The sequence below is a fragment of the Hydractinia symbiolongicarpus genome, chromosome 10 (assembly GCF_029227915.1).
Source record: "Hydractinia symbiolongicarpus strain clone_291-10 chromosome 10, HSymV2.1, whole genome shotgun sequence".
Taxonomy (NCBI): domain Eukaryota; kingdom Metazoa; phylum Cnidaria; class Hydrozoa; order Anthoathecata; family Hydractiniidae; genus Hydractinia; species Hydractinia symbiolongicarpus.
This window is the reverse complement of record NC_079884.1, coordinates 8,205,070-8,221,782: the sequence shown is the minus strand read 5'-3', so window position 1 is coordinate 8,221,782 and position 16,713 is coordinate 8,205,070. Positions and strand designations below refer to the sequence as shown.

Genomic DNA, 16,713 nt, shown 5'->3' with positions numbered 1-16,713 from the left:
AGCAGCCTTTCAAAGCATTTAAGTTACTGAACTTGTAATAGCTTAGATTTGACCAACAGTTTACATGAATGATATACATCAGTGTCGATGGACATTAAAAGTATATATAAAATACAATCAACCTGTGTCGCTTGATTTTTTATTTGTTTATCATTTTTGCTTATTATGTTATAGAATATATTTTAAAAAGCATAAAAACAACTTGAACGAAACATCCAGAATGTTTAACAGGATAGCCTTTCGCTTTTTTAATACTATTACAGACGAGGGAGTCCTTCGATCTGTGCAAGAAAAGCAAAGACAACAATCTAAAACGGTTTCTTTTTCATAGGCGCTTCGCAGAAATAATTATATCACATCGTTTATAAACTCTAGCATGACTCAGCTAGAAATTAACCCCATACTGGTAGTAGAACTATACCATAATGCCGACAGCCAGATTTTGTTCGCTTGTCTTGTAGGGCGAACATCCTCTGAAGCGGATATCTTTTTAGGACGGACAAAACACATCTATGTATGTCTGATAAGTCTCCAGCTTTTGGAGTGGACATTTGTAACATTTCTGGCAAAGCAAGCAAAATCTCCCCGAGGAGGACACCTCTTTGAAGCGAACGTAATCATTTGTCTCGTACGCTTTGGGGAGATCCCGCTGTATATACATTGCAAAGCGGAGCACATTCTATGACGATCAGTCGGCAAGAGGTCAATGTCTGATTCAGCAGGTACATCTAAGCGATATACATTTAAATTTTATTCAAGTTTCTATTGTTTACACGCTCCTTTGAAACCCATAACTTGCGCCGTATTTTGCTGTATTTTTACATACAGAGAGTGAGACGAGCGTTTTAACGACAAAGCAGAACTTTCAAAAAACATATTAAAAACTATACCGAAGATATAGAAAACACTTAGGGGTTGTTCACATGGAGGCGAGTTAGCCCGGTTGAACGGACTGACTCCCCATATGAACAGCCCCTTGGATTCAGTTAATTAAGTGTCAACTGCAAAAAACTGTTAACGCTGATCGTTTAGAACCTATTTCGACAATCGTTTGGAACATGGTATGCTTCAGGTAAGACAGATCAACGTAGTAGCTAGACGTCCTCTCGAGCTATCGCGTAACATCTCAGGTGACACTATTGTTCCCGACAATGGGTAATTATTTTCAATGTTTCGGACTAAGATTCTTAGATTCTAAGATTCTTATTAAGCACACAAACATTTTTTTGCCAGCATACGCGCTTTTAAATTTATTGTTTCTAAACAGATAAAAAGCTGACCAGATTGAAAAGTTGAACTGAAATCTATTTCGTCATCTTTTGCAAACAACAAAAAAACTAGGAAAACAAAGGGATAATACATAAAATAACCGATAAAATTTCGAAATTTCATTGCTTTTTATTTTAAGAAATTATATACATCACAGAAACAGCAAAGAAGTCGTCATCCTTTACAAAAGTTTTGTCTATATGTAAAATTGACTCAAGAAATGTCAGAATGATTTCTATGGAACAGAAATTTACCTTCTGACTCCCTTTTAAAACACAAATCGCTTTAACATTTGTTTGATCTTGTTTTTAACCCCCCGTTCTTCATGTCACCGACAAGTCTTAAAGCAAGGCCACATATTTAAACTATAAAATGACTAAGAGAATTTCAGGGATTTTTCAGGGATAATTATTTTAATAAAATTCGACATTTGATCAGGTTGATTGGAAATTGGTTAATCATCAGTTAATGCAGTTGAAATTTGCTATTTAAGACATGCGTTATCTTATATCTTCAACATTTATCTTTTTGTGAAATGCTTCTCGAAGCTTGGCATTTTTAACTAATTTTTGAGTCAATAAAATGTAGAATTTGTCAATCTCGACACCCAGGCTCTTTGTCTATTTTTTATAACGGGACAGCGATATCGAAAGAAGAAAAAAAGACCAAAAAACAAAGAGACAGTATGTGACGATTTTCTCTAATTTTTAAAATTGTACGACCACACATTTATGATACACAACTCGTGTTATTCTGAGTAACGAAAATAATAAAGTATCAATGACAGAGTGGCGTGCAGTTGAACAAATAAAAACATTTTACATTTGTCATAGATATATTGCCTGTTCTTGCTGTCTGTTACTTTTTATTTACTATTATATATATATTTTTTATTTGGCAATTTACTTTGATGTGACTTACAGACTCTGCACTGTTAATTGTACCTTGATAAACGTCTCACTGAATAAATCAATCCACCATGTAACTTAACAAGCATCTTGCAGTATTTCGTATATTGTGTATCGAAAGCAGCAGTGTATTTGTCAATATCTTTTAAATTACACAAGTGGTGCATCTTCCTCTCTCACGCTGACCTTTGAATCCGGTGATGAAAAACTTTCTTTCTCATCTTCATTATTGTTGTTATCAACTGGCGTTTCATCTACTGTATTTGCATCTTCCGGTATGTCAATAGTTGCTGAATCTGGCCTACTGCTAGGTCGGCTTCCACTCTCTTGTGGTGGACTGTCTAACGGTGCTGTTGATAATACAGTTGGTGGTCTACTATCTGATGGATTTTTTAAGCCGGTATTTGGTCGACTGCCAGACTCCTCTCCTGAGTTTTGAAACCCTGCTCCTGATAGCGCAGTTGGTGGTCTGCTATCTGATGGTTTGTTTAGGCCGGTATTGGGCCGACTGCCAGACTCCTCTGCTGAATTTTGAAATGCTACTGCTGATAGCGCAGTTGAAGGTCTGCTATCACTTTTAATTAAAGGCACAGCAGATCCAGTTGGCGATGGGGTGATCTTTATTTGTTTTGTTTCCTGTGTTTCTTCCATCTCTTCAGCATCACTTTCTTCATCGCTGTCATCTGTTTCGCTATCAGAACTATCTAATTCCTCCATCTCTTCCATTTCTTTTAGTTTTTTTTCCAGATTTCTTTTTTCTTTCCACTCCCAAACTTCATAATTGGATATAAAGTGGAAGTAAAATAAGCAGATGGCTTGTATCATAAGGAAGCCAACAAAAAAGGTGGAAAAGCTTCCTTTCGACATCGCTGCAATTCCAAAAGCATGGGTTGCAACTAGTACAATCATGAAGCCAGTACTTCTTTTAATGAATTTCATTGCACGTGCATACAAGTAATCCTGCTTACTTCCAATCCAACTCATGCACTCATGAACCAGCAAAGCATCGACAGTAAGAAGACAGGCAATGACAAGTACTGTTGGGATAAAGAAATAAATGATATCTGCATTTCTGCCATGCACATAGGTATATTGAAGCTGACCTGTAAACGGCATATCATAACCTGCGCTGGAACCTGCTATACCTGCTGGTATACCGTATGCTAGAGTGGAATAGAAGAACATCATGCCTGTTACGCCATTACTATACAATGGTGTCATACCATGGAAGACATGAACACCTTCAATTATTGCCCACATCATATTCGAGTGTTGAAGGAAGTGCAAGGTAGGTGCGATTAATTTAACTTTTGACTTGACATCACTGTAGTATACTCCAGCGATCATCACTAAGCATGTGAGTATGAAGGTAACATCAGCAAAGCGGTAGATACGAATCATACCACCAATATGGGAACACCCTACAATGTATGGTAGTAATAGTGCCAGCAACATCATGAAGATTCCGAGTAAACACACGACAAGAAATATTGTGGTTTTGCTGTCCCGTACCAAAGGCGCTCCTGGTGGAATCGTTTCATCTACTTCTGATATAACAGCAAAAGTTCCAACAACGGCACTACATCGACAATTTATTCTCCGGTTTTCAGTCTTATGCGCATGACAACCGGCATCACTCCACCAACCAAGTCCAAGTTGTCCTTGCAGGACCACACATTTATGGTTTTTCATCTTTTGGTGATCTCTGTACACAAATGTTATATCAACATAGTCGGAAAGAATTTTTTTCGGCGGGCTTAGATTGAATGATATCAAATCGGAATTTAGTTGATATTTGACAGGCTCTTGAAGTCCTTCTGCAACATCAAGAACTTTTAATGCTACATTTAGCGCAGTGTCTTCGGGGTAGTATGATACGCCATATTCAGTTTTGTAGATGTCTTTAAAGACAGAAAAATGATATGCGCTGACATCTTCTTCTAATTCTGTGGGAGGAAACCGTAAAATGTTCACATCATTTGGATAATTAAACTTTAAAGGCTCGAATGATTTTATATGACTTTTCTGTATGAATCCATACTCTATTAAAAAGTGTTTTCGCTCATCTCGTTTTCTCTCCATCTCCATCAATACTTTACCATCACTTCGAGAGAGAGTTTCTAAGTCGTATAATTTTTTTCCTCTTAACAAAGAATAATCGTTTACTCTCCCTCCGATATATTGTGGTTCTTCTGTACGAACGTAGCCGTTACAATCGATGTATAATTCCAAGTCATCAAACATTTTGGTAGCACAAGCGTCAGTTAAGCAGTCCTTGTTGTCTAAGTAAACATCAGGTAGCCAGGAGTCTTTATCTTCGCACTTCAACGATTGATTAATATATATGCTACTAGACATCATTGGAAACTTTGACGACATCGTTGTATTAATTGACATATTATTAATCGACGTATTATTTAACGACGTGTCGTTAGACGACGTTGCATTCCATGTGCCGTTGACACTCATCATAATACTCGATACCATACTTGGAAACATCGATGTTGGTGTTGGTGTTATTGTTACACTTGATCCATCGAGAAAAGCAATGTACTGAAGTAAAAACAAATAAATGTTGAAAAGTGTCATGTTTGCTTTGTTTTATCAGATCTTTGACACTCTGTATTTTCTGTATGCTGTCCAACACTTGAGCATGTCGAAATGAAAAAGCGTTTCGATATTTTTTTTGATTAAATTTAAAATTTTAATGAACCTTGTATCCCGCCACATGTTACGATATTCATTTCCCTAGTAACGAAATAGAGAAATTTTATTAACATTTTAAACGTTGCTAAAAAATATCAAATTCATGAAATATGGATGATTTTTCCTCTTTCATTTAGTTTTATTATGCTCGTCTACCGAATCAACCTTGTTCTCAGGCTCCAATGACAGTATAATTAATTTTTTTCAACATAATTCATGTGATGAATGTTAATAACCTCTTTTTTGGTGTTTAAAAAAATACAGGCGACCTACTTTTTCAGCTCAAAACTTTTGTCTCGCCGTACATGATCGCGAGAACAAAACAAAAATACCAGTGGACAAAGGTGTTATATGTAGGAATGCTTGTCCAATCGTCTTGTTCTAGATTAATTAAAGAAGTCAAACAGAAATATTATGACGTAAAGCTTTAGCTTATCTTAAACTTAATTAATCGTGTGTGTGATTTAGGTTGAATTTCTTACCCAAGGGGCGTAGTATCTTTTAGGAAGACGGGACCGATATGAAAAGTTATCTTTTGAACCAATTATTGATGAAACTATAATAATACAGTGGAATCTCTCTAAAGCAGACATGGTCTAAAACAGACACTCTATATAACGGACACTATTCCTTGGAAGGGACTGATTCCAGGTCAAACTCACCCAAAAAAATCTTTATAAGATGGACAGTTATAAGACAGACACTTTATAAAATATTATTTTCGCACCAAATGACATTTTCCCTTGAAAAAGCTCTGTGCAAAGCGGACACATGAAAAAAAAAAAAAAATTAAATTTTGATTTTCATCTTTAATTCGTATATTTTTTAACCTTTTTGTTTACAATCTTTAAAATCTGTTTTTCCTAATAAACGCCTTTTCGCCTCTAACAACTTTTACAGAACTGGAAATTCCTTAAATCCGATAAAGAATCGACTATGGTCGAAGCAGATGATCGTAAATATGAAGCTCTTGTACGAGAGTGCAGATCTGAAATATCTGCTACAGAGTATGCCGCTTTCGACGAAAAAGTTCAAGTATCCGAGCCAATGATCAACGAAAATGAAATCGGTTGGCAAGAAAAAATAAGAGAGGAAAGCATTAATGCAGTTCAACACCTGAGTATCGAACTTCCCAACGATGTTTTTGACGATGGAAAGCATGGGAACGAAAGCGATGGTAACGAGGAAACAAATCTTAGTTATGCAGAAGTAATCACCGTACTCGATAGAATTTGTCGCAGCCCTATTATTGACGAGGAAAGTCAAGACATGTTGTCATCAGTTACAAAAAAAGTGGAGGATCTCCGCAGGTTCAAGGCTAAAATAAGTTTAAAGGAACCGTTAAGTTGTAAGAAAAAACTTACAAGTTTAGCTGCAGGTAATATACCTGTCTACACGTTAAGATAAGTTTTTTTAAAAACTTTTTGTACAATGAATACCAAAGAAGAATATGTATTCCGTTGCGGTTATTGCTATTATCAGCAACAGGGATAATAGTAGAAGAAAAAAAGCGTTTGTGATTAGAAACCTAAAAATATGGTCGCGATTTTTGTCATGACGAAAAGTTGAATTAGTTTCTACTTTTCGTCACAAAAATCGTCGCGAATATCATCTGTGTAGATTCGGTTTTAATCATTCTGGTAATTTAAATAGAAAAGACTTAGCAAAAGTTGAACATTTTATAAAACATTTTATAAAACATAAAAAAGTTGTACATTTTTTCCTGTTTACATGGTAAGTTTTTTTACCTTACATGTAAACGATCAGTTTAAACTTACCGTGTATTTTAGCATTTAGGCTATGGCGAGATGAGGAAATGAAAAACATGCTTTTCACGCTCCATCAAACATACATGAATAATAATAAAAATGATAAATTAAAGTGTGTTAAAAGACCTGTTTGTATTTCAAGGTTGCTTTCAAGTTTGAAACTATTTTTTTATACAAGAAGTATAAATCAAGAAAATACTATTTTAAGAATTTTTGCACACATTCCATAAAGTGCTTCCCTGAATATATAGTTTGCTTCCCGCTTTTTTCCTTTAGCTAGAATCAATTATCGAAAACTACCGTGAGGCCTTTGACACGGTGAGATGGTGTGATTTGGCAATTCAGATCAAGCAACGATTTGGTAAGAACGAAAACTTACAAAAACGACTTCCAAAAGTTAATTTAAAACCAGCAAAAGTTAACTAGCTGTTAAGATTTGGACAGGAAGAAAACCTTCTAAGCTCATGCTCAACAGCCTTGTTTGTTGTAAGCTAGCTCTTAGCTATAGCTAGACCTTTTTAAGTGTTTACATATTTCACTGTAAGCCCTTCTGGCTCTAACAACTGCGTGGCAGGCAAAAAGATGTATTCAAAAAGGTCTATAGCTTCTTCTTTTCGCCTTACCTAATTTGATAAGCGCATCTGCAGCAGTTGTCGTATAAAATATAACAATAAGTAAAGACAGTAAAAGTTACAAAGGTGTTGCTTACATTTCCCAGTCCTTTAAATGCATGCAGTAAGTTGTAAGTGAAGGCATTTTTTTAATATCTTTTGAATATAGTTCACATAGTTTAGATTTAAACATATAATGAAAAGATGCTAGGTACTAGGCCACAGTAGGAAAGTTTTAACTATGATTTGACTACTTTCCTCACCTAAAGTCAGCACATGCACAAGAATGTCGCTAAAAACATAAACATTTAAACTTGTCTAGCTGGAGCTAGCTAGCTATATGTAATTATTAACATTTTGCCATATCGAAGCAGGATCTTCGATGAAAAGTGGATGTCACACACCTTCCTAGCTAGCTAAATAACGCTGCATTTGCATTTTATTCCACTTTAATGGGTTTTTCTGTGTAACATGTTGTGATTTTGCAATAAGAGCAGTAGACCTTTGTGATTGTTTACATTTTTCATTGTAAACCCTTGAAAATTAAGTTGCAGGCAAAAAAGATGTGGATGTTAGGTGCAATGGAGTTTTTTTCAGTCTCTTTCTTCGCACAATCGGAAGTTCTACACTGAACATCTACACTGAACATCTACACTGGATAATTAGTAGTTTAAAGCCTCAACAATCTTTCAGTAGAAAGAAATGAGTTAAAAAATCTTTTTGGCTGCCATGCAGTTTTTAGAGCCAGAAGGTGTTAGAGCAGAAAATGTAAACATTCAAAAAGGTCAACATTAGAAAATATATATTTTGGAATGATTAAGGAAATCCAATAAAACAAGAAGTTTAATCTGAGATTCTTTTATTATGTGAATGAATAAGATAATATATTCCAGTGTCTTGAATTTTGTGTTACTGGATACTTTATAAATTATACATAAGCTATGAAATAATAAATGTTGACACTTTCAAATGTAGGTGGCTTATTCCTTCTTGAATGCAGGAAATCAAATTATAACTAATGTGTCTATTTGTTTTTTGAAGTCAGGCCGGGAAATTTTGCAGAAATGATTGTTTCGTTTTCGTGAATCAATAAAGAGATTGTTTCGTTTCCGTGAATCAATAAAGATGGTAATGATAAATTGTTTCCCTTAGACAATATTTCAAATTATAATAATTTTATATTAGGCGACTCCAGCCTAATTATTTGTTCTACAGGCGAAGTCGATAGTACCTCACTGTCGGTCGGTCAGCGAAACAAAAATAATTTTATTGAGAATGTATGGTCGGAACAACAACAAAAAATAATAAAAATAACAACAAAGGAGGGTATTATGACAATAATCTGTCTTGTTTTTCACTTGCATTGTAACTATTTTAGCGAAAGTAGCTAATTTTTTGTTATAAATCACATAAAAATTTAAACTTCTGTTTAACAACGAAACTACTTTTGTAATTACAAAATTAGTGCATCGCGCATTTTAGTTTTATCACAGAAAATTACCATGAACAAAGAATCAATTTCCAGTGGCCTCACCAATGGTGATCCTAAATTAACGATATTGATTCACCTTGTTTAGTGTATTTGTAGATTGATATTTAACCAACAAAAAATAAGATTGATTATCTTCTATGCTCATTATATTTTCATGAGATGGGATGAGAAAATGTTTGTTTTTTTTCATTTTTTTTTTCTTTAAAACTTTTTTGCTTGATATTATTATTTTTTTGTTTTCTTAAAAATGATGGTTGGTCGGGCCCGTAGAACAACTAATTAAATTGGAGTTGCCTTATATATATAAATTTATATTATAATATTTTACTACTATAGAGTAGATCCTGTCACTAACTAGGGCCATTATGTAATGATTCTCCACTTATTTATCGGTTTAATGTTAATCTTTATTGTTCTGCAAGGTCTACTTTACGGAAAAGAAAAAACGTTTTGATTGTTTCGGTTAGCTTCAAATCATGGTAACTATGGATCGTTTCCCTAGACTCCACAAATTTTCAGGCCTGAAAGCCAATTTACGTTATGATGTGCTAAGGAGATAAACTATAATTAAAAAATATTTTTATTAACCTGGCTTTACATTAAAATGGACTTGGACTAGATTTTAGTTTATGTTTATTGTTGTTTATTATTCCCAATGCCCAGTTCATCTATCAGAAAGCTTGCTCTTCTGATGAAAAAACTTTCTCTTAACAAGCTATTTTAAACGATGCAGTCTTCAGTTTAAATGATAGGTTACATGAACGATATACCTGCATGCCTCAACAACAAGAGTCATTTCACTCCTCAACCACAGTTGAGGCTCTTTTGCATCACAAGACCCCCTAGTTGATAAAACTGTCCATTTTATTTGCTTTGCAAATATTTATGACCCAGGATTTGTATACATCAGAAATTATTGCTATTATTGTACCTTGAGTTTGCATAATTTTGTGAATTTTATCCATAGTCGCTACACATACGCAAAAATTAATCAGCTGAAGGTATGCATATTTAGTTATTAAAAAGTGTTTATTTTATTTTTACATGGTTGTGTTTGTTTTTACTTGTGGTATATATACATTGCTAATTTAAAAGCGCTTTATTATTTTAGTAAGAAATGGCTGTAAGTAAAGATAGAGACCAGGATCCCTTCACTAATATAACAATACCCCGATTTTATGAAGAGAAAAATATTTTCCTGACTGGTGGAACTGGGTTTATTGGAAAGGTTCTTGTTGAAAAATTGTTACGAGCATGTCCAGGAATAAAAACCATTTACTTTCTTGTTCGACCAAAAAAAGGCCTGAGTTATCAAGAAAGAATTGAAAAAATATTCAAACTACCGGTATGTGATGTGTTGTCCACAAAGGAATATCTTTGGCTCCAGGCCTTGCCATGAGAGGCTTGCAAACGCACGTGCACTGGGGCATATACACACGCAAAATGATAAGTGTGGCATAGGCCAGTCAATAAGGGGCATGACAAGATACATCCGATTCTAAAAATGGGAAATAGCTAAACCATCAACTGTTCCACCATTTTCTTAAAAAATTTAGCGATTTTGATTTCCGAACTTGGTACTGTGAATATTTTTCTAAGAATTTGTTTTTTTTCATTTTGATAAACTTTAAACATATTTTAGTAATATTATATTTCGAAATCACTGTGATAAACAAAATTTAAATAAAGAAAAAATTGCACATCATCGCATGCCCAGGGCTTTCTGGGTGTGTGATTTGTCAAACTCAACAAAAATTCATGGCAAGGCCTGACCTTCAAGAAAAAATTCACAAGGGAAAAAGTTGATTTTTGCATTTCTTTAATTTATATATATCAAGTTAAAACAGTATGATAACATAGTGCTATTTCTTTTTAGCTATTTTCAAAATTGAATGAGTTATATCCTGATGCTCATGAAAAATTAATTCCAGTGCCAGGCGACATCACTCATAGAGGTTTGGGTTTAAGTGATGAAGATAGACTTTTGTTGCAAGAAAATGTGGATATCATTATTCATAGTGCTGCAACGGTTCGGTTTGATGAACCCTTAAGGTTGGTAACACAAATATAAATCTTTCTTGCACATCAAATTCATGAAAGTTGATAAAAACAACAACACACATGCAATACAGGAATTTAAATGCAACATGGTATCCTGTGAAGTGAATATCTCTTCGTAACAAATTGACCTGAAATTAATAAGCAAGAGGGGATAAATTGTTTACTATGTTATATATTGTTATATTGACTTCACCTGCATATTTTTATTTTTTCTAGTGTATTTCCTCTATGTTTGAATATGCTTATGTTAAGATTGTAAATTACAATGCAACTTGTCACTGATCACAACAACAACAACCCATCCATATACGAAATTTGTTAAGTTTGGGCTATTGTATTTTCTTTGGAATAGGGTGGCTGTGGAAATGAATGTAATTGCTGTAAAGGAAGTGATGCAGTTGGCTAGAGAGATAAAGAACCTTGAGGTTGTTTGAGTGTACAGCTATGTATTTTTTTTTTCTAATTTCGTAAAATATTGATCAAAAATTTTGTTTGCATGTCTTTTTTATACCTTCTTAATAAACTGAAGGATACTGTAACCCCTTTGATTTTTTTTAAAATTGTACATATTAAAAAAAATTAATAATAAAGATTACAGAAACATATTTAGTTTATAAAATCAGGAAAATATATATTTCTTCTAAAATCTATCCATTTCTTATTGATTCTTTTTCTTTTTAATTTACTAATTTTCTTTTCAATTACTCTTTTCAGTTAACAAACATCAAAATCAAAAAAAAAAAATGAAATGTCTACTAGGCAATTTGCAAAAAAAATTGACAAAGCTGTAAAAATGAACAAAAGTATGCCAAAATTTTCTTCACAGTATTTTTCACATGAATCTTTTGAGTTTGCAAATGTACTTTTAGTGCTAATCACCCTTACTCTAATGGGAGATTTTTCAATCCACTTCAACAGGATAGAAAATATAATTTTGACATATCATTTTAATTTTAATCAAACACCTTATTATGTTTTTGATAAGGTCCTTCTATATTTTCAAACATATCACAAACAAAGTATATTGAATAAAACATTTTGTGAAGAATGCAACAACCATCAACAACCAGAAACCAAAGCACAAAGTTAGGCATGTACTTCTGGATTTTGGGTTTGGCATTCCCCTGTTTTAAAGCTATATCATTTGTATATATAAAGAATTTAAATACATTTTAAATATTCTGAGTGTCAAAAGGGGTTATTGTATCCTTAAATATTCAATTTACTGCCATGAAAAAATGTTGATTTAGATGTAAAACAGAGGAAGAAGAAAAAAGGAGAAATACGAAACGTGTGTCTTCTTTTACTGAGGAAGCCTTTGTTAGTGCATCTTATTTCTCCCTGCTAAAGTTCAAATAATTAGTCTATTGCACTAACAACATGGTCTGATTTAAGACGCTTATATATACACTAGAATGAAGGTTGCCATGAATTGAGAGGTGCGGTCACTTAGAGCGGTCACAAGTTCTCCATTTAGGTTTACTAAAAAACGAAGTTTACTATATCACATGTGTTTATGGTAAGAGCTATGCTACTTTTTTTTAACTTTGTCAGAACAATTTTTTTTCGTAAATTTCCAGGTGTTTTGCCACATTTCAACTGCATATTCTCAGTGTAATAAATCAAAGGATGAAGAAATAGAAGAAAGATTTTATCCTGTCAATGTTACACCAGAAAAAATAATAGATTGTCTAAGGTATTATTTATTACCGTATTACAGATCTTTGGAAAATGTTCATATTCAGGTAACAGTTTTTAAACTGAAATTGCCATTAAATTTACAGGAGCTATATGATCAAAGGAGAACTTTGTTTTCTTATCTTAGTTGGATGACAGATGATATGGTCAGTGGGTTTACCAAATCTTTGATTGGTGGTTACCCAAACACTTACACTTTTACAAAAGCTTTGGCTGAGAGCATGTTAGAAAAAGAAGCAACAGATTTACCGCTTTTATTAGTTCGTCCATCTATTGTTTCGGCATCAGTGTCAGATCCATTCGCGGTAAATATTTAATCTATATACAATTCTTAAAATCAAATGTAGTAAGAAAGCTGCCTACCATGTTATTGATTTCCAGCTACCAATTAAAAATTTTGCAACAATATCTCTGTGTTTGTATCATGTTCAGGGACTGATATTTCCCAAGCACTAAATACAGTTTGCTTTGTTAGGGCTGGATTGACAACTATAATGGTGTGAGTGGACTTATTGCTGCTGTAAGTATATACGATCTTCCCAAAATTTATATTTTAAGAAAACAAAATTCCTATAAAAGATGTGTCCAGTTATGTGAATCAGCAAAAATAAAACTTAATGAACATTACAACCGATTAAATGTTCCTCCTTAAAAATTCCTCTTTTAAAAAAAGAAATTTTGCTGTACTAGAGTGATCATTTAAGACCATTACAGCTACACATCTTGCACAAATTTTGAATCTACTTTATATTAATGGTGCTAAAATGATTGTCACTACTAACTCGATATTTAAAGTAGGTAATTAAGTATTTCTATTTCAGGTTGGTAAAGGAGTCTTGCGAACAATGCACTGTCCACAATGTAAAAATGATATAGTTCCTGTTGATATGGTTACCAATTGTATTATTGCAGCAGTGTGGTACTATGGCATTACGAGGTAAGTTTTCTATAAATTTGATACTTATCACAATATAAAATAATAGTATCCAGGCCCTTTTAAACAATAAATTTTTCACGTAAAGTTACTAAATATGGTAACCGATATATATAATGATAATTCTGTACAAGTTGCTAAATTTGATCTTTGCTTCACTATTGTTGAATAAAATCAAAAAGTTTTGATTTTATTCGTAGCTAAACTAAACTACTTTTTGTTTCTGGTAATAATTTCAATAATTTTCGGTACAATTATTCTACTTTTAGTAAACTTGATTTACAATTTGTGGAATAGTCTAAAAGGGCCTTAAGAATTTATTGGTATAAATAGCTAAAGTTAAAAAACAACAACTATGTTTTACAAATTTTTGTGCCTAAATTAGATTAGTCTCTTGTTTTTAAGCATTAAATTCATAACTTTTTACCGTGTTCTTTTAGTGTTGTCAATTTTTTTTATTTTGTTTTAAATTTGCAGACCATCGAAGCCACTTATTTGTAACTGTACATCTGGCAATGTCAATCCAACGACTTTTTTTGCCATGGAGAAAATATGTTTGCCCATTTTATTGTCTTATCCATATAACAGTATCTTCAGAAGACCGAACTTCGCATTTACAATGAACAGGTGTGTTCTATCGTTACTGCGTTTGTGTCTGTTTTTCTTTCAGAAATTCCCTTAAAAAATCATATAGATTAAAGATATACAAAAATTATTTATATCGTGAATTTGTTTTTTTTATTAGGTTTATACATCAATATTGGCAAGTTATAAGTCACTATATTCCAGCTATAATTGCAGATGGCTTATCAATATTGATGGGATCTAAACCAAGGTTAGTACTAATCCATGGCCGCACTCACTAAATAAAATGTATCTACGTGTGAGGGATAGTTTTTTACTGTTCTTTGTTTTTAGGTTTATGAATGTTTATCGATCCATTGATAGAAACTTGAACACACTGCAGTTTTTTATACAGAATGAATGGCGAGTACGTGTTTTAATAATTTCCTGTTTTCATGACAACAATCTACTTGCTTAACTTCAGCTCCCCATGCATGACCTCATTGAAAAACCGAGCAGAAAGAACCAAGAAGGTGATGAAGTTAAAATTACAGGAAAACTTTCAGCTATGTGTTGGTGATTGTTTTTGTTAATTTTTAGTGGGGTAACATGCAATACAGTCGCATTTTGAAAGCTGTTCCAGAAGAGGACAAAGAAGTAAGTTACTCATAACGACGCTCATTCCTTAAATCATGTTTTAACCTATTTTGATATGTTCCATGTAGACTGGTTCCGTGAAAATTGATATCCTTAACCTTGATTATCTCATAAAGTTTATTTTAAACTTTCATACTGTATTGATTAAAAGCATACTAACATTGCGCCACCAAAAGGTGACCAACTACACCATTTATTTCAAAGCGGGAAAAAATAAGAATAAATTCCTTACCATGTTTTGTTGTCAGTATATAATTTTTTTTGTATTTTTTTCTCACTTGCACACACTCCTTGTACTGTTTAAGACAAATTTAGCATTTAAAACCTTTCTCCCTGGGTATTAGATATCGTTACTATAAAAAAATATTTTCTGGCGTTTGCAATTAATCACGTGATAGGACCGAGGCTGCGTTTTGTTAGATTACTTTGAGCATTGGACTATACAAGTCGAGAAAAAAGTTGGTTATGACGTTTGTACTACGTTTTACATTTAGAACTTTGATTTTGATATGCGAAAGATTGATTGGCCAAAGTACTATGAAAATTTAACCTTGGGTGTAAAAGTTTATTTAATAAAAGATGATATGAGCCAACTACCGAAAGCCATTCAGTTGCAGAAAAGGTAGGTGGAAGCTACCGATGTTATACCATTCCTTGATATTAATCTCTAAGTGCAAAAAATTCTTTATCATTGTCCTTTATGCGGTCGGCGACTGTATCGACAGTTCATTGTTTAACATGTCAAAATGTTAAAAATGCGTGAAAGAAAACTATGTATGTACAACGGTTAACCTCGGTCTAATAACTAATTATTTTTGAATCAAATTCATGCAAGATCAATTTTATTAGCTATGGACGTTTGACCATGACAATATCAAATATGGCGCGAGACAGGTATTAAATGACCTATTGATTAATTGCCGCGTAATTATTAATAAATTTGTTATCTTTAGATACAAAATGGTGCGCTGGCTGTCTTCTACCATCTTCATTTTACTGGCTGGCAGATTCTTTTTCTTGAAATCCGAAAGATTCCGAAAGCTATGGTTCGAAGCCTTATACGCGATATACCGATTTCTTCAAGTGTTCCGAATCACTAGTGTTCATGTTTAGCCATCGCATTACATAAATATCGTTGCATCCATCTTCATGTCTCTTCACACCAAAAGAAATTAGTGACTTGTCTTCAAAATATAATTAAAATCCATAAATTTTTAACCTAAAATAATATTAGTATACGTCGTTCATCTTGTTGGGCCCACTCAGGTGCGAATTCTTTGTAGATTTTATGTTATATTCTTATCTGTTTTTAACTCGACTTCGAATGTTGTTGCTGTTTCTATTCACACGCCTGTTCTCCTTCGCAGTGTCAAATTCAATGCTAATAAAGTAACTTCTTCGAAATATCTCTGGTTTTGCAGATGAAATATGCGCACTTGTTTGCAAATTTATAATTAGAACGATTTAAATGCATTTTTTGGCGCTTTTACTTTCATTTCTTGATGCGATTTTGACCACAAGATTAGGGTCGTTTATATAAGAATTTGTTTAAATTATTTCGCGTTATATTTTTGGGGTTTTGTTAATCATTTTTGTATGGGGAAGATATCCGGCCAAACCAAATTTACTTTTGAGTTGCTCTTTATGTGGTATGGAATGGAGAAAGCTTGACAAAGTCTTGTTTAAATTTATTTTTTCAGTTGTAATTGTTTGGTTTTGTAAGCCTGCTTCTAATCTTTTTTTTAGTAAATTTTTAAAATATATTCAAACACTTAAAACAAAAACTTCCCGTTTGAATGTGTATCAGTGCTTGTTGTAATTTGCAGATTATTATACCAACAAATTTATTATTTAAATGTTTTTATTTTTGTTGATTTTTTGTCGTCAGTGTAATTGGTATTGTCTCGTTGTAAATACATCTTCGCAATTAAATTTAATCTTATTTAATCCCTACTTTTATCAAAAATAATTAATAGGCCTTACCCCAACGTGTTAAAAAAAAGGTTGGCAATTACCCTGGATTTATAATATCTTGTATGAGAGA

The 16,713-nt window shown here is 33.1% G+C and overlaps 1 protein-coding gene across 4 annotated transcripts; it reads left to right on the top strand.

Annotated features, from left to right (window-relative positions):
- Positions 1 to 6,917: 6,917 nt before the first annotated feature.
- Positions 6,918 to 16,519, top strand: LOC130613075 (fatty acyl-CoA reductase 1-like). 4 transcript variants are annotated; one of them, XM_057434391.1, is made up of 15 exons: positions 6,918 to 7,013; positions 9,723 to 9,756; positions 9,867 to 10,100; positions 10,632 to 10,807; positions 11,169 to 11,241; positions 12,397 to 12,512; positions 12,642 to 12,819; positions 12,990 to 13,034; positions 13,336 to 13,451; positions 13,926 to 14,075; positions 14,194 to 14,283; positions 14,367 to 14,439; positions 14,613 to 14,669; positions 15,164 to 15,291; positions 15,623 to 16,519. In XM_057434391.1, the coding sequence occupies exons 3-15, from the start codon at positions 9,873 to 9,875 to the stop codon at positions 15,780 to 15,782; spliced, it is 1,590 nt and encodes a 529-aa protein (XP_057290374.1). In that variant the 5' UTR covers positions 6,918 to 7,013; positions 9,723 to 9,756; positions 9,867 to 9,872; the 3' UTR covers positions 15,783 to 16,519. The 4 variants fall into 4 exon arrangements, with proteins under 4 accessions (XP_057290374.1, XP_057290377.1, XP_057290376.1 ...); XM_057434393.1 differs by lacking the exon at positions 6,918 to 7,013 and adding an exon at positions 8,216 to 8,391; XM_057434394.1 differs by lacking the exon at positions 9,723 to 9,756 and having other exon boundaries at positions 6,950 to 7,013.
- The last annotated feature ends 194 nt before the right edge of the window (positions 16,520 to 16,713 follow it).

What these genes read in the sequence shown, in the direction of transcription:
- LOC130613075 (XM_057434391.1), top strand. Translation starts at nt 9,873, where the DNA reads ATGGCTGTAAGTAAAGATAGAGACCAGGATCCCTTCACTAATATAACA. An exon ending in AAAAAATATTCAAACTACCG is followed by an intron (nt 10,101 to 10,631) that starts GTATGTGATGTG and finishes ATTTCTTTTTAG; the next exon opens with CTATTTTCAAAATTGAATGA. An exon ending in TTCGCATTTACAATGAACAG is followed by an intron (nt 14,076 to 14,193) that starts GTGTGTTCTATC and finishes TTTTTTTATTAG; the next exon opens with GTTTATACATCAATATTGGC.